The sequence below is a fragment of the Oncorhynchus mykiss genome, chromosome 12 (genome assembly GCF_057628025.1).
Source record: "Oncorhynchus mykiss isolate SJ-2025 chromosome 12, ASM5762802v1, whole genome shotgun sequence".
Lineage (NCBI taxonomy): Eukaryota > Metazoa > Chordata > Actinopteri > Salmoniformes > Salmonidae > Oncorhynchus > Oncorhynchus mykiss.
This window is the reverse complement of record NC_143033.1, coordinates 28,578,131-28,601,555: the sequence shown is the minus strand read 5'-3', so window position 1 is coordinate 28,601,555 and position 23,425 is coordinate 28,578,131. Positions and strand designations below refer to the sequence as shown.

General features: G+C 41.9%; 1 protein-coding gene and 1 non-coding gene across 3 annotated transcripts in view; both read left to right on the top strand.

The window, feature by feature from the left end:
* The window catches only part of LOC110537326 (nectin-3-like protein), an 87,973-nt gene that overhangs the window by 44,510 nt on the left and 20,038 nt on the right, over positions 1-23,425 (top strand). Inside the window, exons 2-6 of one of the 2 annotated variants that reach the window (XM_021623274.3) lie at positions 1,249-1,596; positions 2,487-2,786; positions 3,019-3,136; positions 3,273-3,424; positions 7,936-10,545. In XM_021623274.3, the coding sequence (XP_021478949.2) occupies positions 1,249-1,596; positions 2,487-2,786; positions 3,019-3,136; positions 3,273-3,424; positions 7,936-8,636 (1,619 nt within the window). In that variant the 3' untranslated portion in view covers positions 8,637-10,545. Of the gene's footprint in view, positions 1-1,248; positions 1,597-2,486; positions 2,787-3,018; positions 3,137-3,272; positions 3,425-7,935; positions 10,546-23,425 lie in introns of those variants that run through there. The other variant, XM_021623275.3, reaches the window with a different exon arrangement.
* On the top strand, positions 9,533-9,606 carry trnav-uac (transfer RNA valine (anticodon UAC)). Its single transcript has one exon. It is a non-coding gene; the product is annotated as a tRNA-Val (tRNA).

Here is a 23,425-nt window from a genome sequence, read left to right as displayed (position 1 = left end):
GCGGTTTCTGTCTCTGTCTGCCTCTGTCTCCATCTCTCTCTCTCTCCCCCTTTCTCCCTCCCCCTCTCCCCCTCTGCCTGTGTCTCTGGAGTACTGCTGATCTTAATGCTGTGAGTGTGGACAGGCCATGTTAATAACTAGAGGGGATGACAGAGCTTTAGGGGCTAGTTCTGATTGGATACAGGGACAGAGTGAGTGGTTTGTTTCACAAAGGGCTGCTTTTAATTCCTGGATTCAGGTCAGGAGTAGGGCAGGCAGCTATTGTACAAGAATAAACTGATCTTTGGAACAAACATACACAAACGCTGGACTGTGTATTATGTTGATGGAAAACCAAATGTTGGATGCTGTGGATTCATGATCAGATCAGCACAGATGTCTGTGAATGCTTAGTTTGATGGAACTGACTAAGCTTGTGTTTTGGTTTGGGAATGTCTTAGCGGCGCTGACGTCAGTGCTCTTTCAAGTAAATGTTGTTCACAAAACCATCTCGCTCTCCCGACCACACACACACACACACACACACACACACACACACACACACACACACACACACACACACACACACACACACTATTACACCCAATATGATAAATATTTATTGATAGTGCCTCGAGAGGAGGCTATGATTATCTTCAGATGACACACGCATGAAACGAAGAGATCTAGTTGGTGAGGTCACCCTTGAACACTGGTTTATGTCATGGGCTTATATATGGTTTGAGGACTTTATAAAAGAGAATCCAGCTGTAATGAATGGTGCTTGAGTTTTATCAATGATTATATGACTAGGTGTATGCGTGGCTCCGCGTGTGTGTGTGTGTGTGTCGTTTACTCCTGTGTGTTTGTAAGAGATACCGCACCTGCTGCTGTTGTTGTAGTACTAGCAGGTTGTCCTCACATGTCCTCCTTACCTATTCACAAACACACACATATTCACAAGCTGTGCATGTGTTTCAGTTTTATTGTTATTATGGTAAATGATGTGATTCTGAGAGACCGATGGAGGTCCTTTATTGCCATCATCAGTGGGCATATTGAATGTACAGCCATACACATTACACACACCCACTTACAGGCTTATGTTTCACTGCCCAAGTACAACTGTTAGGATTATACTTAACTTAACATATTCCCCACTGCTTTTCACTCAATGTTACTGCTAACAGTATTTCTTTAGAAATAATTGGAATGAACTGATCTTTGATGGTGAAACTATTCATTCTTTGTTTCTCTCCCTGGCTCCAGGTGTGGGGGGCAGTCAGGTGTTGGTGCCCCAGAAGGTGAGTGCTGTATTGGGGAAGAACGTGACGTTGGGCTGTAGTGTGGAGGTGGAGGCCAACCTGAGTTTTACCCAGAGTTCCTGGGAGCGTCGGCTGCCCACAGGCTCGGTGACGGTGGCGGTGTACAACCCCGTGTTCGGTATCTCCATCCCCCCGGACTACGTTCGCCGCCTGTCCTTCCGCTCACCCTCCTCCCATGACGCCACCATCGTACTGGAGGACGTGGGCTTCACAGACATTGGAGTGTACACCTGCAAGGTGGCCACCTTCCCCCTGGGCAACACACAGGCCTCCACCACTGTCAGCGTGCTTGGTAAGAATGTGCATGTGTTTGCTTGTGTGTGTGTCTGTGTGCAACACACCTTTTGTAAATGTATGTATGTGTGTGTTTGTCTGGCTAATAGTGTGCTTGTAAGATTCTGAAATGTAATTCTGTATCTTAGTAAAGTGCCTCTTGTAAATTGAATGAATAATGCATACCAATATTCTGGGGGAGAGACATCCTACTCACATCACTGAGCCGGAGGGAAAGTGGTAAGACAAAGTGGAAGAGGAAAAAAGAGAAGGGGGAGAGTGAGGAAGGAAAGTGGTGAGAACGAGAGATTGGAATAAGGGTTGGTCGATGAAGTGGCGTTGCAGTGAGAACAGTCATGGAGATTTGCTGTGGGGTAAACAGTATGACAGTTGGGTACAGTTGCGAGAATGAGAGGAGGGGTGGAGGAATGGGAACGAGGGAGCAAGGGAGGGGTGTAGAAGAACAGGGTGCTATAATTAGAGCTAGAGAAATGCGGTGGGCAATAAGGCGTGCGGTGTGTGTATGTGTGTTGCACAGTTGAAATGTCCCTCTATTTTAAGGGATCTCCTGGGAGGGGCTGGGGTTGGATAGATGGATAGATCTATCATTCCAGGCAAAGCCATGGCTATATATATATATATATATATATATATAAAATACACACACACACACACACACTATTTTGGAAAGGTTACAGGATGTCCCTAAGCTGCTACTGCATAGTAGGTATAGTAGGAAACTAGGGAGATGGAGAGAGTGGCAGAAGTGGACAGAAATTAACAAGAGCTTGGTGAATGACTGAAAGAGGGTGTGTGTTTGGAAGCTCTTCCAGACTCAGGAACTCAACCCTACTTCCCTAGAGGCTACTGGAACTCTTTCTCTCCATTTCTCTCTCTCCTCTCTCTCAGTGGAGCCCAAGGTGTATGTGTCGGCTGGCTCGGTGGCTCTGATCGATGAGGGCAATGAGACGGTGGTGGCTACCTGCATCGCTGAGCGGGCCCTCCCCCCTGCCGAAGTCTCCTGGGAGACGGACCTGTTTGGCCATTCAGAGGTGACGATGCAGGAAGAGGCCAACGGCACCACCAGCACCCAAGTGCACTACCTGTGGCAGCCCACCCGCCACGTCCAGGGTCAAGCCCTCACCTGTGTGGTGCGCCATCCTGCCCTGCACACAGACTTTAGGATCCCCTACCAGCTCAATGTGGAGTGTGAGTCTCTCTCTGTCTGTGTGCGTGCGTGATTGAACACGAGTCCCACTGCCTTTTTTGTTCACAATCATTCACAGATTAGTCATGTCTATCATGATGGAATTTAGACAGATTTGATTGATTTAACTGATTCACATGTCATTTCACACCATTTTTCTATTTTTGTGGGGAGGGGGGGGGTTATGCTTTTCCTGTTGCTATATATGTTAATCCTCCTGTCTTGTCTCTGCAGATGCCCCAGACATTGTGGTGGTAGGTTATGATGGTGACTGGCACGTGGGCCGCGAGAGCGTCCTGCTGACCTGCAAAGCCAAGGCAAACCCACCAGCCCACCACTTCAGATGGATCAGGTTTGTGAGTGTGTGCGATCGGGTTTTTATGTGTGCACAAATTTGTTCACACTGCAGATTGAACATTGAACCAGTGTTTGTGTATAATTGTGTCCGTCTTTAATTTTGTGTTCTTGTATGTGTGTGTGCATCCCAGACTGGACGGGGACATGCCAGAGGGGGTGGAGATACTGAACAGCACGTTGCTGTTTCTGAGGCCCCTCCAAAGGAATGACTCTGGAGTCTACAGGTGTGAGGTTGCCAATGCCATCAACCTACGCAGCAGGGACCTGCGGATACGCATACAAGGTGAGAGGGGGAAACGCTGCTGAATATGCACACAGCTTGCTATTGCACACATTCTCCCTGTTTCTCTTGGGGAGAACTTGAAGCTTTCAGTGTAGAGATAATACCATGGAGATGAGTCTTGATTTACCTCTATGGACAATACTATCTCTGTGTCTCTATGTCTCTCACTACTAAACACTTCACTTATAACTTTTTTATGGTTTTGAAACAATGGTATATTTTTCCGAGGATGAATCACATTTAAACACACACAGAAACACACATGGTTCATCCAGCATTTCGTCATTCTAAACCCTAATCCATCTAAGCTTGAGGGTGTGTCAGTGTTTGAATCGAAGCGAGCTGCCACGCTGTATTAGTGCAGATTATTTCTGGTCCTCAGATGTAAGAGTCTTAATTGGAGCCTGATTAGTCTTGATTAGGTCTCCAGATGTTCAACAGGAGAGGAGAGCTCCCTAGTTCTCTGGCCAAACCCATCTGTCTGTCTGCTCATCCCTAATCATCATCTCAGACCACTAACTATCTCCAGGCTTTGTCGCCTGTCCCCTGTTGTTCCCCTGGCCTGGCATGTGTCTGTCTCTGCTGTGCAATATGAGCACCATGTCCCTGAGGTTTTGTTAACCCCCTCACCTCCCTCGGCTCATAAACCTTTCTTCTCTTCCTGAATTAAGCTTTCAGTATGACTACTGTACATCTCTCTCTCCATCCCTCTTTTTTGTTACTCTTTTGCGCTCTCTTTCTCGCTCTCTTTTCCTCTGTACTCTCTCGGTGTGTGTGTGTGTGTGTGACGCAGTGAAAGGCAGAGGCGTGCAGCCTTGACTGAGATGTCCCAGATTCATAAAATATTCACCAGCTCTTTTCAAGTCTTATTTATTAAACATATATATTTTTTTGCTTTTCCCTTTGAAGGGAGCTCTGTGGTTTTGTGCGTGGTGTGTGTTCTCTGTGTGCACGCTTCTGGGTAATGTGTTTCGCTCTTGTGTGTGTGCTCGCCCACACGTTCGTGCAGTTTCTCTGCATGGAGTCGGGACAACGTCATTCTGTTGGATCTGAGAGTCTGATATCTCTACAGATATCGGACCTGGAACCAGGACTGGAGTGTTATTTTATGTTGCTGTTTTAAGAACTTCACAACATCACTGAACACTTTTAGGGGAAACCTTTCACACATGTGCAGTCCTAATCCAATCACAACCACAGCTAGGGTTACAAAGGGAAGGTATATATCACTGGAACATTTCTAAGTTTAACAGGAAACTACCAGAATGTTGGTATCTTTCATGGATTTTATGTAATCTCTCACAAGACATCTAGTGGCCCTTTTGGGTACTTCAGGTTATCACAGGCATCTAATTATCTCTGGCCTTCTGCATGGCCTTATCACATGTAAAATTATATTTAATCATTGAATAAGATTATTTCAAAATACAAAAATGAATGACAAATCTGTAAAACATTATGATAAATAAAAACCATCAATTTAGTGAATACATTTGATGTTTTAATATGAGGATTTCAGCATTATGTATTAGATTTACTATGTAAGTATGTATTAGTTTTACTATGTAAGTATGTATTAGTTTTACTATGTAAGTATGTATTAGATTTACTATGTAAGTATGTATTAGATTTACTATGTAAGTATGTATTAGATTTACTATGTAAGTATGTATTAGTTTTACTATGTAAGTATGTATTAGTTTTACTATGTAAGTATGTATTAGATTTACTATGTAAGTATGAATTAGATTTACTATGTAAGTATGTATTAGATTTACTATGTAAGTATGTATTAGATTTACTATGTAATTATGTATTAGATTTACTATGTAAGTATGTATTAGATTTACTATGTAAGTATGTATTAGATTTACTATGTAAGTATGTATTAGATTTACTATGTAAGTATGTATTAGATTTACTATGTAAGTATGTATTAGATTTACTATGTAAGTATGTATTAGATTTACTATGTAAGTATGTATTAGTTTTACTATATACGTATGTATTAGTTTTACTATGTAAGTATGTATTAGTTTTACTATGTAAGTATGTATTAGATTTACTATGTAAGTATGTATTAGTTTTACTATGTAAGTATGTATTAGATTTACTATGTAAGTATGTATTAGTTTTACTATGTAAGTATGTATTAGATTTACTATGTAAGTATGTATTAGTTTTACTATGTAAGTATGTATTAGATTTACTATGTAAGTATGTATTAGTTTTACTATGTAAGTATGTATTAGTTTTACTATGTAAGTATGTATTAGTTTTACTATGTAAGTATGTATTAGATTTACTATGTAAGTATGTATTAGATTTACTATGTAAGTATGTATTAGATTTACTATGTAAGTATGTATTAGATTTACTATGTAAGTATGTATTAGATTTACTATGTAAGTATGTATTAGATTTACTATGTAAGTATGTATTAGTTTTACTATGTAAGTATGTATTAGATTTACTATGTAAGTATGTATTAGTTTTACTATGTAAGTATGTATTAGTTTTACTATGTAAGTATGTATTAGATTTACTATGTAAGTATGTATTAGATTTACTATGTAAGTATGTATTAGATTTACTATGTAAGTATGTATTAGATTTACTATGTAAGTATGTATTAGATTTACTATGTAAGTATGTATTAGTTTTACTATGTAAGTATGTATTAGATTTACTATGTAAGTATGTATTAGTTTTACTATGTAAGTATGTATTAGATTTACTATGTAAGTATGTATTAGATTTACTATGTAAGTATGTATTAGATTTACTATGTAAGTATGTATTTGGGGGCAGTTGTAAAAAAGTAAATAGTTCAAAGTAATGCCATTGTTGATTAGATGCTTTTTTTCGTTAATTAAGCTATTTTCTCTTGAACCATATGGTTTAAGAGAAAATATCTACTTTATCTACTCATGGACAATATGGACACAGATATAGTAAATGAATACTATACATGTTTAATAAAGTTATTCAAGTATAAATCACCAAAGTTATGATAGTGCCATATATTTTCTGTTAATTGCCAAAATTACTGAAGATTCCGGTAACTTTGGTAAATTACCGGTAGCTTTGCAACCCTGACCACAGCAGTTAAATACAGACTCAGCAAGTCCGGACAGAAATACCAGCAGATGGAATAAGGAGAGCAGCATGTCTCATCTGTTGATGTAAGGTGCTTGATCATGGTTCATCTGGCCTAAAGAACATTATAGGGAGCATGTGAAGATCTGGATCAAGTCAACACAGGGAGTGTCTAAATCACTTTTTCAAACTGACTGAACTGTAAAGGAGTGATTCGCCATTTTGCCCATTTCTTTTCCCTGAACCACTCCCTGACATTTTAGTAGTCCTTCCCATCTCTCCAAGTCCCCTAAGGTCTTGGTAGTCCTTCCCATCTCTCCAAGTCCCCTAACGTCTTGGTAGTCCTTCCCATCTCTCCAAGTCCCCTAACGTCTTGGTAGTCCTTCCCATCTCTCCAAGTCCCCTAACTTTAGTGCTGATTCTATTCTAGACATCCCTTCCCTCCTACGTATCAGTGCCTTACGACATTCTCAATGACAAAGACATGTTTGTCTTTATTTGAAATGCTCAGCATAAGCTCTCCAAAAAGTCTTTATAAGCACCCATGACAGGCACATAATAATCATAAAAGTGTTCATCAGTTCATTCGACCTGATTTTAATGGCGGTAGCTACAGAATGTCATGATTGATTGTCCCTCTAAAGCTGATCTGTGCAATACGGAACAAATCTTCTCTTCCTTCTTGCAAAGATTTACATGGCAAGGAAAATAGTGTTGAGTGTCCATGACTTACAGTTGACAGTGTGTATGTCATGCAGTGCCTAAAGTTGTCAGCACAAGTTATATGTGAGCATTATGAACAGCTTATACCACTTCAAATAAGGTGTTACTGACAAAAGCTAGTCAGCATTGAGTTCAATTCATGATTGTTTTAAGAATTTGTTTTTGCTTTGTAGAGGACTTAGTTCCTAATCACTCATCTCTGGTTCCTAAACTAGTAACATCTACATCCCTCTGCCTTACCTTGCCTTTCCATTCTTTTGTGATTAGTGTAATGCTCCCTCTCACAGTCTCTGGTTTTCTACCGATCAGGCTACCGCCCATTTGGATGCTCTAAACTGCATGTTTTTTTTAGTCTTTATTGTCATTTTGTATACATTACCTCAATCCCGAAACATCAAAACTTCATTTACCACATCTATACGTTTTAAAGGTTACTTCTAACCTCAAGTGGTCTGTCAAGAGATCTAACAACAACAACATACTTTGTTCAGATAACATGTCAATGCAAACCTGAGGCTGTTATGAGCATGTTGTTTTAGATGTAGAACTGTTTTGTAGTTTTCTCATGTCTACCTATCCCCTTTCAGTAATATGCTGATGTAGTTGGCATTGACATTCTCTACTTTTCTGTCTGTCCATTCCTCCCTCCCTGACTCTCTACTTCCCTCCTCCCTGCCTCCCTCCATTAGATCCTCCCACCACCTCCATGCCCTCCACCACCCCTGCGCCTGTCCTAACTGGCTCTGCCTCCTCCTCCACCTCTGTGGGAGACAAGCAACGGGTCCTCTTCACCTCCCCCACCCTAGCAGCCCTGCCCCCTGCCAACCAACTGGGCACCATCGTGGGCGGCGCTGTGGGCGGAGCCTTGTTCCTCCTGCTGCTGCTAGTGCTGGGCGGGGTCTGTTACCTCCGACAACGACAGACCTTCCGCGGGGACTACTACACCAAGCAGTACCTAGGGCCTTCAGACATGCAGAAGGCTCCTCCACAGCACGAGCTCCACCCCTCCAAGCCTGCCAATAATGTTTTTGTAGACAAGGACCGCGAGGAGTGGGGCGACCGCGAACGCAACCACGAGCGGGACCGCGAGCGCCTCCACCTGCATCCAACATCAACAACCATCATGAACAGCCACAACCACAGAGAGCCAGAGCGCCAGTCCAATGGCCGCACGAGGGTGACGAGAAATGGAGAACACCATGACCACGACCACCTGCGTAGCTACCCCAGCCCCCACCAGACTAGCCATGCCAGATACACTGCCCCACCACACCCGCTGAGCAACGGTTCCCCCTACTTGTCGGATGACTGCTATGACAGTGGGGCCGAGGGGGACTATGTCTCTCATATGGACGGCTCCGTGATCTCACGCAGGGAGTGGTACGTCTGACCCCACCACCACCACCAGGCACGCTACCCTGCCAACAGACTCTGCCACCAGAGAGAAGAGAGACAACGCTGCAGAAATCACAGGAGGATTTCATACATTATTCAACAAAAGAGAATACTCACACGTTCTGCCTCTCTCTCTCAAGCTGTCATACATTTTGGCATCATATCCTTAGTTCCCTCTCTTTTTCAACATGGTTTGTCATTTCTCAGTTATTTTCCCTTGATTTTGATCGTCATCATGGAAGGTGTGTGGATTGCCTAGCCACACTGTGGACATGCCTTCATTCTGCACTAGAGGGCAAATCTGTGTTTACTAGCTAATGTGGGGAGGGGAGGCTTTCCCCAAAGAAAGATTTAAGTAGGAAGGGGAGAGAGAAATCAAAAATGAGTATTTCTGGCACATACAATATTATTTGGTACAGTACGTGGATAGCATGGCTACAAATCACACAACATTATACCCATTATGTGCTGTCCCACACTGTGTGTGTGTGTGTGTGTGTGTGTGTGTGTGTGTGTGTTTTATGAGTACCAGTGCCAACTTTGTGAGTAGATGCTGTCATTGCAGCAGGATGTCATAGGCTAGAACTAAGTCTGCAATGTTATGTATCAGTGTGGTGGTCTGTCTCACTGTCTCAGATAGCGGTACCATAATGATAACTAATGAGTTAGAACTGGGTTTTAGTTAACCTTTCTTATTTTTTCATGCAGTGATTTTCAGCCCTATATAGAATATTAAAAAAATATGACAGATGAGGGTACGGCTGTATATTGTAAGAGGAGTTGCATGCATTCTGTAAGCACCCTCTCCTCTTTAATTATTTGTGCTTTAGTATGCATTAATTTATAATCTGAAATGCCCGTAGTAATAGAATACGATTAGTAGACTGCAGGGTCCCATGTAGCTCAGTTGGTAGAGCATGGTGCTTACAACGCCAGTGTTGTGGGTTCTATTCCCACTGGGGACCCGTATGAAAATATATGCACTCACTACTGTAAGTCACTCTGTATAAGATCGTCTGCTAAATGACAAAAAAATTCAAATGTAGACTTTATATTTATGGCTGTCTAGAAAACAGTGAATGGGGCATAATAATTGTTGCTTCAGTTTTTTCCTCTGTAATACAGTGAAGTAAATGGAGATTATTCATGGTTCTCTGTCGTCTAGTGAAATTTCCTGTTACTCACTGCTCTGGGTTCAGTTATGTGACCGGTGCCTTATCCCAGAAGAGTAGTAAAGTAATTAAAAAAACTATGATAATGTTATTTTTACAGACAAGTGCAAGGTCTGTTTGGTCCTCTGTTGAGAGATTTGTTTGTTGCCTTTGTTTTCTACTTTTCTTCCACTGTGTTTTGATTGAGGGATTATTTTTGTGCCATATCCTCTTTTCTGTCTCTAAGCCATGAAGTTTGACGATAGCATTATTTTTGCTCACATAATGAATGACATTTGCAACGTCTTCAAGTTGCAAAACACCTGAACAAAGCTGATGTAAGCTAAAAGGGCGATAATTTAATTATTGCACAGTTCCTATATGTCCGTTTTCGGTTAGCATCGTTAAGTGTGCATGGTATATAAGAAAATAACGGTGGGGATTTCCAGATTCCAGAATGTTTTGTTTCATTCTTGTACAAAGTGAGAGAACGGAGAGTGAAGCGCACTAGTGCACCTCACCAGGGTCGATCTCCAACCGTATTTCACATTCTCCTTGCAAGCACCTTCATGTTATTCATGTTTGTTTTGTATACAAGAGAAGAGCTAATGTAAGAAAAGGAGAAAAAAAAATAATGCAAGAAAAAATTGAACATAATCACATGCTGTATCATCAAGCATTATTATTAACAAGCATTATTTTGTAAATCTTTTTTGAGATATTTTTGTTTTCAATAAAGCACCTTTTTTCTGTGTCTCATTTCCTGATTGATCTGATCTCCTAGACTGAAGCCGCCCGCATCACAAGCTCCCTCAGGCTGCTACTTTACTCTCAAACTGATCATTCTCCCTGTGCTCTTCAAAGTGACGTCATCTCTAGCTCAGTCACTCATTTTACAGCCTGAGCTCCTGTGAATCACTGGCCGCTTTCGCCATTTCAGCCGACTTTAAAGGCTTGTAGAGACTGACGAATCTACAAATCACCTTTCATTATAGATGACTACTTAATATTATTTCTAGATCAGTCAGTCACAGTACAGCTGTGATCCAGCATGTTGTTGATGCTTTCGAACACAGTCATTGTGCGCACACACTCCATATCGTGTCACTGTCGCTAGCCAGCGTTTCAATATGAGATTTTATTTGATTTTTTTTGCTCTATTTGACTGCTGCCCATCTCTTTCTCTCCTCCCCTGTCTTCCTCAGCCTCTCTCCACCTGCTTTTTGTAGAAGTTAGCAGAGATCAAGAAGCCCTCTTTTGTCTCTCTCCCCTCTCTGGTTCTCTTTGACCTCTCTCATCTGACTTTGTGACAGAACAGAAATTGCCCCCTGCTCCCATCTACAGCTTGTCTCCTTTGTGAATTCCCCCTGTGCATCTCTCCCAGTGTCTCACAGCTGGTGAAATCAAACAGTGTTTATGTCTGCCCCCGAGTCTCCCCTCTCTGAGCCATTGACTCTGTCCCCATGGCAACAGTCTTATCTGGAGCTGGTGACAGAGGCAGGCTCCCTCAGGGCTCCACCGCCTATACCTGCACACCGAGAGAAAAAGAGCGGAAGGGAGTGAGGGGAGAGCAAGGTTAAAGGGGCTGTTGAAGAACATTAGAGAATTGGCCATCAGACATGAAATTGCCAATTATGATAAGCTGCCTGTTGTATAGGAGGGTGGAGAAATCACGTCATTGTGACCTTGGCATTGTGTACAGTGCCGTCAGAAAGTATTCATACCACTTGACTTATTCTACATTTTGTTGTGTTACGGCCTGAATTCTAAATGGACGAAATTAAATGCATTCTCACCAACCTACACACAATACCCCATAATGACAAAGTGAAAACTTTTGCAAATGTATTGAAAATGAAATAAAGAAATACCTCATTAACATAAGGATTCACATCCTTGAGTCAATAGATGTTAGAATCATCATTGGTGGATATCAACTTTGCCACTTCAGCATGCTTTTGTGACACAGTTGATGCTACGCAGGACTATGGGCCTGAAGGTTCTCTGACCACCACAGAAGAACTCACTTTCCCTGCCTGTAAACATTGCACTACAATCAGAGCTGTTGCAGATAATGATCAGCTAGGGGGAAATCAGGTTTTCAACATTTTGATGCCATATTTATAATTACATAACATTTATGCAACAAATTTTCCACCAACCTCTTTCTGTGCCAGTGCTCCACACAACCAATAAACAAAGCATACCGACTTCGGGCACTTCAATATCCTGATTTGCGTTTTCAAGACCACAATATGGAAGTCTCGAGAAACAGAAAATACATCCCTCCCTACCTTGTAGGCTTACCCAGTATCGAAGGCTTGGCTTGACAATCTCCGAATGACATTCACCCTTTTAGATGCCTATTTCCATTCATCAATTGGGCGCTGCACAGTTTGGATTGATTCATTGATTGATTCTACTTGTCGGTAAATTTAAAAAATATATATACACCAAGATTTTTTTAAGTGACCAGGATTGCACAATAAATTCAGGGACTTATTTCCGTTGTGGTCCCTATTTTATTTTTACGTAAATACATATACAATTACATAGATACAGACACATTACAGAGATAGAGATGAAAAACTGCTCAACCTCCAGATGAGCATGAGGGGGGAGTTAAAGTACAATTCTTACAAGCTTGTTTGGTTGGATAGCTTATTCTTTAGATGTTTGGGGCTGATGGTGAAAGATGATGTGCAGGCATAATCAAAGTGACACTGGAATAGCGCACTTCCCAGAGTCTTTAGGGGGTCTATAGCAAGGTTTTCATCCAATTGAAGATGTCATTTCATGTGAAGCTTCTAAAATCTTCATAAAACAAAGTTTTCTTTAGGAGAATCTGGCACTGGAAAACACAAATTTAAATTTACCGGACATTCGAGAAATGTAATGGACATCCATATGCATTCAGATCCAACCAAATCAATAAACGAGGGATGTTGGCCAAATGAGCCACATTTACGTGTCCTTAAAAATATCCTAGAAACAAATGACAAAAACAATATTCATTCATTTATGTGTAGCATATGCAAAACTTTATAGCCAAAAAATTTTTTGGGCAGGGGGGGGGTTGTATTTGTATTTGTATATATTATGGATCCACATTAGCTGCTGCCAAAGCAGCAGCTACTCTTTCTGCGATCCAGCTACATTAATTAATTTTAAAACATTCACAGATTTCACAACACACTGTGTGCTCTCAGACCCCTACTCCACCACTACCACATATCTACTTTACTAAATCCATAGTGCGTATGTTATCGTATGTTTGTGTTGCTTCACAGTCCCCGTTGTTCCATAAGGTGTTTTTTATCTGTTTTTTAAATCTAATTTTACTGCTTGCGTCAGTTACTTGATGTGGAATAGAGTTCCATGTAGTCATGGCTCTATGTAGTACTGTGTGCCTCCCATAGTCTGTTCTGGACTTGGGGACTGTGAAGAGACCTCTTGTGGCATGTCTTGTGGGGTATATATGGGTGTCCGAGCTGTGTGCCAGTAGTTTAGACAGACAGCTCGGTGAATTCAACATGTCAATACCTCTCATAAGTAAAGTAGTGATGAAGTCAATCTCTCCTCCACTTTCAGCCAGGAGAGATTGACATGCATATTATTAATATTAGCTCTCTGTGTACATCCAAGGGCTAGCCGTGCTGCCTTGTTCTGACCAAATGTTCTGAGCCAAGTCCTTGGGCCTGTAGGACCAGCCTTGTTGATAGTGTTGTTAAGACAGATTTCTCATCTTAGCTACTACTGCATCAATATGTTTTGACCATGACAGTTTACATTCTACAACTAACTCCAAGCAGTTTAGTCATCTCAACTTGCTCAATTTCCACATTATTTATTACAAGATTTAGTTGAGGTTTGGGGAGTGTTTTGTTCCGAATAACATGCTTTTAGTTTTAGAAATATTTAGGACTAACTTATTCCTTGCCACCCACTCTGAAACTAAATGCAGCTCTTTGTTGAGTGTAGCAGTTATTTCAGTCGCTGTAGTAGCTGACGTGTATACTGTTGAGTCATCCGCATACATAGAAACTCTGTCTTTACTCAAAGTCAGTGGCATGTCGATAGTAAAAAAAAAATTAAGCAAGGAGCCTGAACAGCTACCCTGGGGAATTCCTGATTCTAACAGGATTATATTTGATAGGCTTCCATTAAATAACACCCTCTGTGTTCTGTTAGACAAGTACAGTGCCTTGCGAAAGTATTCGGCCCCCTTGAACTTTGCGACCTTTTGCCACATTTCAAGCTTCAAACATAAAGATATAAAACTGTATTTTTTTGTGAAGAATCAACAACAAGTGGGACACAATCATGAAGTGGAACGACATTTATTGGATATTTCAAACTTTTTTAACAAATCAAAAACTGAAAAATTGGGCGTGCAAAATTATTCAGCCCCTTTACTTTCAGTGCAGCAAACTCTCTCCAGAAGTTCAGTGAGGATCTCTGAATGATCCAATGTTGACCTAAATGACTAATGATGATAAATACAATCCACTTGTGTGTAATCAAGTCTCCGTATAAATGCACCTGCACTGTGATAGTCTCAGAGGTCCGTTAAAAGCGCAGAGAGCATCATGAAGAACAAGGAACACACCAGGCAGGTCCGAGATACTGTTGTGAAGAAGTTTAAAGCCGGATTTGGATACAAAAAGATTTACCAAGCTTTAAACATCCCAAGGAGCACTGTGCAAGCGATAATATTGAAATGGAAGGAGTATCAGACTACTGCAAATCTACCAAGACCTGGCCGTCCCTCTAAACTTTCAGCTCATACAAGGAGAAGACTGATCAGAGATGCAGCCAAGAGGCCCATGATCACTCTGGATGAACTGCAGAGATCTACAGCTGAGGTGGGAGACTCTGTCCATAGGACAACAATCAGTTGTATATTGCACAAATCTGGCCTTTATGGAAGAGTGGCAAGAAGAAAGCCATTTCTTAAAGATATCCATAAAAAGTGTTGTTTAAAGTTTGCCACAAGCCACCTGGGAGAAACACCAAACATGTGGAAGAAGGTGCTCTGGTCAGATGAAACCAAAATTGAACTTTTTGGCAACAATGCAAAACGTTATGTTTGGCGTAAAAGCAACACAGCTGAACACACCATCCCCACTGTCAAACATGGTGGTGGCAGCATCATGGTTTGGGCCTGCTTTTCTTCAGCAGGGACAGGGAAGATGGTTAAAATTGATGGGAAGATGGATGGAGCCAAATACAGGACCATTCTGGAAGAAAACCTGATGGAGTCTGCAAAAGACCTGAGACTGGGACGGAGATTTCTCTTCCAACAAGACAATGATCCAAAACATAAAGCAAAATCTACAATGGAATGGTTCAAAAATAAACATATCCAGGTGTTAGAATGGCCAAGTCAAAGTCCAGACCTGAATCCAATCGAGAATCTGTGGAAAGAACTGAAAACTGCTGTTCACAAATGCTCTCCATCCAACCTCACTGAGCTCGAGCTGTTTTGCAAGGAGGAATGGGAAAAAATTTCAGTCTCTCGATGTGCAAAACTGATAGAGACATACCCCAAGCGACTTACAGCTGTAATCGCAGCAAAAGGTGGCGCTACAAAGTATTAACTTAAGGGCGCTGAATAATTTTGAACGCCCAATTTTTCAGTTTTTGATTTGTTAAAAAAGTTTGAAATATCCAATAAATGTCGTTCCACTTCATGATTGTGTCCCACTTGTTGTTGATTCTTCACAAAAAATAAAGTTTTATATCTTTTTGTTTGAAGCCTGAAATGTGGCAAAAGGTCGCAAAGTTCAAGGGGGCCGAATACTTTCGCAAGACACTGTACTTGGATGTGTAGTGTCAGCGTTTGTTGTTGGCATGTCATAACTAAGTTTGCTTATCTTGCCAATGAAAAAGTAATTAAAGTAGTTTGCAATATCAGTGGGCTTTGTGATGAATGAGACATCTGATTCAATAAATGAAGGAGCCAAGTTTTTTTCCCCAGAATTTCATTTAAGGTGCCCCAAGGCTTTTTACTATCATTGTTTATATAATTTATCTTTGTTTCATAGTGTAGTTTCTTTTTTTTAGTTTAGTCACATTATTTCTTAATTTGCAGTATGTTTACCAATCAGTTGGGCTGCCAGACTTAATTGCCATACTTTTTGCCTCATCCCTCTCAACCATACATTTTTTTAATTCCTCATCAATCCAAGGGGATTTAACAGTTTTTACAGTCATTTTCTTAACAGGTGCATGCTTATTAGTAACTGGAGTAAGTAGTTTCATAAATGCATCAAGTGCATTGTCTGGTTGCTCCTCATTACACACCACAGACCAGCAAATATTCTTTACATCATCAACATTTGAACCACTACAAAATGTCTTGTATGACCTCTTAAACACTGTATTAGGCCCAGCCTTTGGAAATTTCCGTTTTCCTAGATATGGCTATTATATTGTGATCACTACATCCTATGAATTTGGATACTGCTTTAAAGCAAATTTCTGCAGCGTTAATAAAAATGTGATCAATACATGTTGATGATTTAATCCCTGTCCTGTTTGTAACTACCATGATAGGTTGACTGACATCCTGATCCAGGTTGCAGGCACTGGTTACAGTTTGAAGTTTTTTCCTGAGTGGGCAGCTTGATGATAGCCAGTCAATATTTAAATCACCAAGAAAATACAGTTGAATTCGGAAGTTTACATGCACCTTAGCCAAATACATTTAAACTCAGTTTTTCACAATTCCTGACATTTAATCCTAGTAAAAATGTCCTGTCTTAGGTCAGTTAGGATTACCACGTTGTTTTAAGAATGTGAAATGTCAGAATAATAGTAGAGAGAATGATTTATTTCAGCTTTTATTTCTTTCATCACATTCTTAGTGGGTCAGAAGTTTACATCACTCAATTAGTATTTGGTAACATTGCCTTTAAATCGTTTGACCTGGGTCAAACGTTTCGGGCAGCCTTCCAATAGCTTCCCACAATAAGTTGGGTGAATTTTGGCCCATTCCTCCTGACAGAGCTGCTGTAACTGAGTCAGGTTTGTAGGGCTCCTTGCTCGTACACGCTTTTTGAGTTCTGCCCACAAAATTTCAGCTTTGTGATGCCACTCCAACACCTTGACTTTGTTGTCTCAAGCCATTTTGCCACAACTTTGGAAGTATGCTTGGGGTCATTGTCCATTTGGAAGACCCATTTGCGACCAAGCTTTAACTTCCTGACTGATGTCTTGAGATGTTGCTTCAATATATCCACATAATTTTCCTGCCTCATGATGCCATCTATTTTGTGAAGTGCACCAGTCCCTCCTGCAGCAAAGCACCCCTACAACATGATGCTGCCACCCCCGTGCTTCACGGTTGGGATGGTATTCTTCAGCTTGCACCCCCCACGTACCTCCAAACATAACGATGGTCATTATGGCAGTTCTATTTTTGTTTCATCAGACCAGAGGACATTTCTCCAAAAAGTCTGATCTTTGTCCTCATTTGCAGTTGCAAACCGTAGTCTGACTTTTTTATGACGGTTTTGGAGCAGTGGCTTCTTCCTTGCTGGTCGACCTTTCAGGTTATGTCGATATAGGACTCGTTGCACTGTGAATATAGATACTTTTGAACCTGTTTCCTCCAGCATCTTCACAAGGTCCTTTGCTGTTGTTCTGGGATTGATTTGCACTTTTCGCACCAAAGTACGTTCATCTCTCGGAGACAGAATGCGTCTCCTTGCTGAGCGGTATGACGGCTGCGTGGTCCCATGGTGTTTATACTTGCGTACTATTGTTTGTACAGATGAAGGTGGTACCTTTAGGCGTTTGGAAATTGCTTCCAAGGATGAACCAGACTTGTGGAGGTCTACAATTATTTTTCTGAGGTCTTGGCTGATTTCTTTTGATTTTACAATTTTCCCACTGAGTTTGAAGGTAGGCCTTGACATACATCCACAGGGACACCTCCAATTGACTCAAATGATGTCAATTAGCCTATCATAAGCTTCTAAAGCCATTACATAATTTTCTGGAATTTTCCAAGCTATTTAAAGGCACAGTCAACTTAGTTTATGTAAACTTCTGATCGACTGGAATTATGATACATTGAATTATAAGTGAAATAATCTGTCTGTAAACAATTGTTGGAAAAATTACTTGTGTCATGCACAAAGTAGATGTCCTAACCGACTTGCCAAAACTATAGTTTGTTAACAAGAAATTTGTGAAGTGGTTGAAAAACGAGTTTTAATGAATCCAACTTAAGTGTATGTAAACTGTATACTTCTCTGTTGATATCACATACATTATCAAGCATTTCACACACATTATCCAGATACTGACTGTTAGCACTTGGTTGTCTATAGCAGCTTCCCACAAGAATGGGCTTTATGTGTGGCAGATGAACCTGTAGCCATATTACTTCAACAGTATTAAACATTCGATCGTCTCTAAGCTTTATAGGAATGTGATTCTGAATATAGATCGCAAAACCGCCTCCGTTGGCATTTCTGTATTTTCGGTAGATGTTATAACCATGTATTGCTACCACTGTATCAGCAAAGTTATTATCTCAGTGAGTTTCAGAATATGAATGTCATCTGTTACAAGCAAGTTATTGACTTCATGGATTTGGTTTCTTAGGCTACATACAGTGGGGCAAAAAAGTATTTAGTCAGCCACCAATTGTGCAAGTTCTCCCACTTAAAAAGATGAGCGAGGTCTGTAATTCTCATCATAGGTACACTTCAACTATGACAGACAAAATGAGAGAAAAAATCCAGAAAATCACATTGTAGGATTTTTTATTTATTTATTTGCAAATTATGGTGGAGAATATGTATTTGGTCACCTACAAACAAGCAAGATTTCTGGCTCTCACAGACCTGTAACTTCTTCTTTAAGAGGCTCCTCTGTCCTCCACTCGTTACCTGTATTAATGGCACCTGTTTGAACTTGTTATCAGTATAAAAGACACCTGCCCACAACCTCAAACAGTCACACTCCAAACTCCACTATGGCCAAGACCAAAGACCTGTCAAAGGACACCAGAAACAAAATTGTAGACCTGCACCAGGCTGGGAAGACTGAATCTGCAATAGGTAAGCAGCTTGGTTTGAAGAAATCAACTGTGGGAGCAATTATTAGGAAATGGAAGACATACAAGACCACTGATAATCTCCCTCGATCTGGGGCTCCATGCAAGATCTCACCCGTGGGGGATTTTTGCTCACCCCACGGTGAGCAAAAATCCCAGAACCACACGGGGGGACCTAGTGAATGACCTGCAGAGAGCTGGGACCAAAGTAACAAAGCCTACCATCAGTAACACACTACGCTGCCAGGGACTGTCCCCCTGCTTAAGCCAGTACATGTCCAGGCCCGTCTGAAGTTTGCTAGAGAGCATTTGGATGATCCAGAAGAAGATTGGGAGAATGTCATATGGTCTGATGAAACCAAAATATAACTTTTTGGTAAAAACTCAACTCGTCGTGTTTGGAGGACAAAGAATGCTGAGTTGCATCCAAAGAACACCATACCTACTGTGAAGCATGGGGGTGGAAACATCATGCTTTAGGGCTGTTTTTCTGCAAAGGGACCAGGACGACTGATCCGTGTAAAGGAAAGAATGAATGGGGCCATGTATCGTGAGATTTTGAGTGAAAACCTCCTTCCATCAGCAAGGGCATTGAAGATGAAACGTGGCTGGGTCTTTCAGCATGACAATGATCCCAAACACACCGCCCGGGCAACAAAGGAGTGGCTTCGTAAGAAGCAATTCAAGGTCCTGGAGTGGCCTAGACAGTCCAGATCTCAACCCCATAGAAACTCTTTGGAGGGAGTTGAAAGTTTGTGTTGCCCAGCAACAGCCCCAAAACATCACTGCTCTAGAGGAGATCTGCATGGAGGAATGGGCCAAAATACCAGCAACAGTGTGTGAAAACCTTGTGAAGACTTACAGAAAACGTTTGACCTCTGTCATTGCCAACAAAGGGTATATAACAAAGTATTGAGATAAACTTTTGTTATTGACCAAATACTTATTTTCCACCATAATGTGCAAATAAATTCAAGTAAAAATCTTTCATTTTTTTAAGTGGGAGAACTTGCACAATTGGTGGCTGACTAAATACTTTTTGCCCCAATGTATGTTAATATGGGCTATTTTTAGCACTTTTCTGGGTTGCTTGATTGTTTTTAATGCTTTACTGGGAAGCGTATCAGAGGTAGACTTACTCATGTTATTTACATTGGAGCTGATAGAACAGCGTGAGCTGCATAAAGTGGTCTTCCTACTATTGCACACCACCTCAGTGCTAACAGTGTAACTCTAGTTTATAGGCTCATGATTACTGCTTACAATAGCTGTAGGATCAACAGATGTATTCGGTGCAATTAGGGGTACATAAATCAAATTACTTACATTGTGTTTGCCAATGCCCCTAAGATCATGTACATTTGATGCAGCATTATGACGACTCATTGTCACAATGGTAGGGATTAACTGAGCTGGTCTCGGATCCTTTTACCAGTCATTGTTTCAACACAGCCTTGAAATGCAAGGACAGTGTCCAGGAGCCAAGATGATTTGGATGGACTCCATCATTCCTGTAGAGTATCTTCTGTTTCCAGAAGGTGTCAAAGTTGTCAATACAAGTGCCTACAGCAGAGCTACAGTAGTCTGTAGCAAGGGTTTAGGCTGCTTTCCTAAAACAATAATTGTCCACCTCACAGTTCAGCTGTCAAATATTTGAACACTAAATGTATCAGGGCATTGCATGCAAGGTTTAGGTGCAAGACTTAGATGTCAACTGTATGTTATTCATATTTTAATAAATATATACAGTACCAGTCAAAAGTTTGGCCACACCAACTCATTCAAGGGTTGTTCTTTATTTTGACCATTTTCTACATTGTAGAATAATAGTGAAGAAATCAAAACTACGAAATAACACATATGGAATCATGTAGTAACCAAAGAAGTGTTAAACAAATCCCAATATATTTAAGATTTTAGATTTTTCAAAGTAGCCACCCATATGTGTTATTTCATAGTTGTGATGTCTTCACTATTATTGTACAATGTAGAAAATAGTAAAAAATAAAGAAAAACCCTGGAATTAGTAGGTGTGTCCAAACTTTTGACTGGTACTGTAAATATATAGCCTATGTAAAGTAAGAGAAGCTTCAGCCTATCCCCAGAGAGATAGAGATATGCCGTTGGCATGCTACAACACCAACATGCATTTATTTTGTCAGGTGACTACTGAATCTGCTATAGAGATATTGACGTACAGAAGGAGGGTCATTTGTACATTTTCGATCCAAATATTTTGTAGAAAGATGAGCATTATATTGTTTGACTATAGTAGTAACTGGTAGGCCAGGGAGCCTCCTGAGTGGCGCAGTATTCTAAGCCACTGCATCACAGTTGCTAGCTGTGCCACTAGAGATCCTGGTTCAAGTCCAGGCTTTGTTGCAGCAGGCTGTGTATGTGTCATGTTGTGTCTTGTCTCTGTCCTTTCCCTTCACCCTGTCTCCCTCTGCTGGTCGTTGTTAGGTTACCTTTTCTCCCCCGCTTTCCCCCAGTTGTTCCTTGTCTCCTCTAACTACCCATTCACCCCGTTTCCCACCTGTTCCCTTTTTTCCCTCTGATTAGGTCCCTATATCTCTCTCTGTTTCTGTTCCTGTCCTTGTCGGATTCTTGTTTGTTGTGTTTCATGCCTGAGCCAGACTATCGTCATGTTTGCTGTAACCTTGTCCTGTCCTGTCGGAATCTGCCGGTCTATCTGAGCCTACCTATGTTTGGTTATTAAAGAAGCTCTGTTTAAGTTAGTTCGCTTTTGGGTCCTCATTCACTCACCATAACAGAAGAATCCGACCAAGAATGGACCCAGCGACTTCGGATCCTCTCCACTCAGCCGTCGGGATCCAGGGAGCGATGCTAGGCAGACACGAGCAGGAAGTGTCTGCTGCTCGACATGCCGTTGAGACCCTGGCCACCCAAGTCTCCAACCTCACAGAACAGGTTCACCATCTCCGCCTCGATCCACCGGCCACTTCCAGGGCTTTCGAATCTCCGGAGCCCAGAATCAATAACCCGCCGTGTTACTCTGGGGAGCCCACTGAATGCCGCTCGTTCCTCACCCAGTGTGATATTGTGTTTTCTCTCCAGCCCAACACTTACTCCAGGAGCACTGCTCGTGTCGCCTACGTCATATCTCTCCTTATTGGACGGGCTCGTGAGTGGGGCACGGCAATCTGGGAGGCAAGGGCTGAGTGTACTAACCAGTATCAAGACTTTAAGGAGGAGATGATACGGGTTTTTGATCGATCTGTTTTTGGGGAGGAGGCTTCCAGGGCCCTGTCTTCCCTATGTCAAGGCAATCGATCCATAACAGACTACTCTATTGAGTTTCGCACTCTTGCTGTCTCCAGTGGCTGGAACGAGCCGGCCTTGCTCGCTCGTCTTCTGGAGGGTTTCCGCGCAGAGGTAAAGGATGAGATTCTCTCCCGGGAGGTTCCTTCCAGCGTGGATTCCTTGATTGAACTCGCTATTCGCATTGAGCGACGGGTTGATCTTCGTCACCGAGCTCGTGGAAAGGAGCTCGCGCTCTCCGTCGCCTCCCTCTCCGCATCACTACCATCTTCCTCTGCCGGCTCGGGTGCTGAGCCCATGCAGCTGGGAGGTATCCGCATCTCGACTAAGGAGAGGGAACGGAGAATCACCAACCGCCTCTGTCTCTATTGCGGTTCCGCTGGTCATTTTGTCACTTCATGTCCAGTAAAAGGCCAGAGCTCGTCAGTAAGCGGAGGGCTACTGGTGAGCGCTACTACTCCTGTCTCTCCTTCAAGATCCTGCACTACCTTGTCGGTCCATCTACGCTGGACCGGTTCGTCAGCTTCCTGCAGTGCCTTAATAGACTCTGGGGCGGAGGGCTGTTTTATGGACGAGACCTGGGCTCGGGAACATGACATTCCTCTCAGACAGTTAAAGGAGCCCACGGCCTTGTTCGCCCTGGATGGTAGTCCTCTCCCCAGGATTCAGCGTGAGACGCTACCTTTAACCCTCACTGTTTCTGGTAATCATAGTGAAACCATTTCTTTTTTAATTTTTCGTTCACCTTTTACACCTGTTGTTTTGGGCCATCCCTGGCTAGTTTGTCATAATCCTTCCATTAATTGGTCTAGTAATTCTATCCTCTCCTGGAACGTCTCTTGTCATGTGAAATGTTTAATGTCTGCTATCCCTCCTGTTTCCTCTGTCTCTTCTTCACAGGAGGAGCCTGGTGATTTGACAGGGGTGCCGGAGGAATATCACGATCTGCGCACGGTGTTCAGTCGGTCCAGGGCCACCTCTCTTCCTCCACACCGGTCGTATGATTGTAGTATTGATCTCCTTCCGGGAACCACCCCCCCCCGGGGTAGACTATACTCTCTGTCGGCTCCCGAACGTAAGGCTCTCGAAGATTATTTGTCTGTAGCTCTTGACGCCGGTACCATAGTCCCCTCCTCCTCTCCCGCCGGAGCGGGGTTTTTTTTTGTCAAGAAGAAGGACGGGTCTCTGCGCCCCTGCATAGATTATCGAGGGCTGAATGACATAACAGTGAAGAATCGTTATCCGCTTCCTCTTATGTCTTCAGCCTTCGAGATCCTGCAG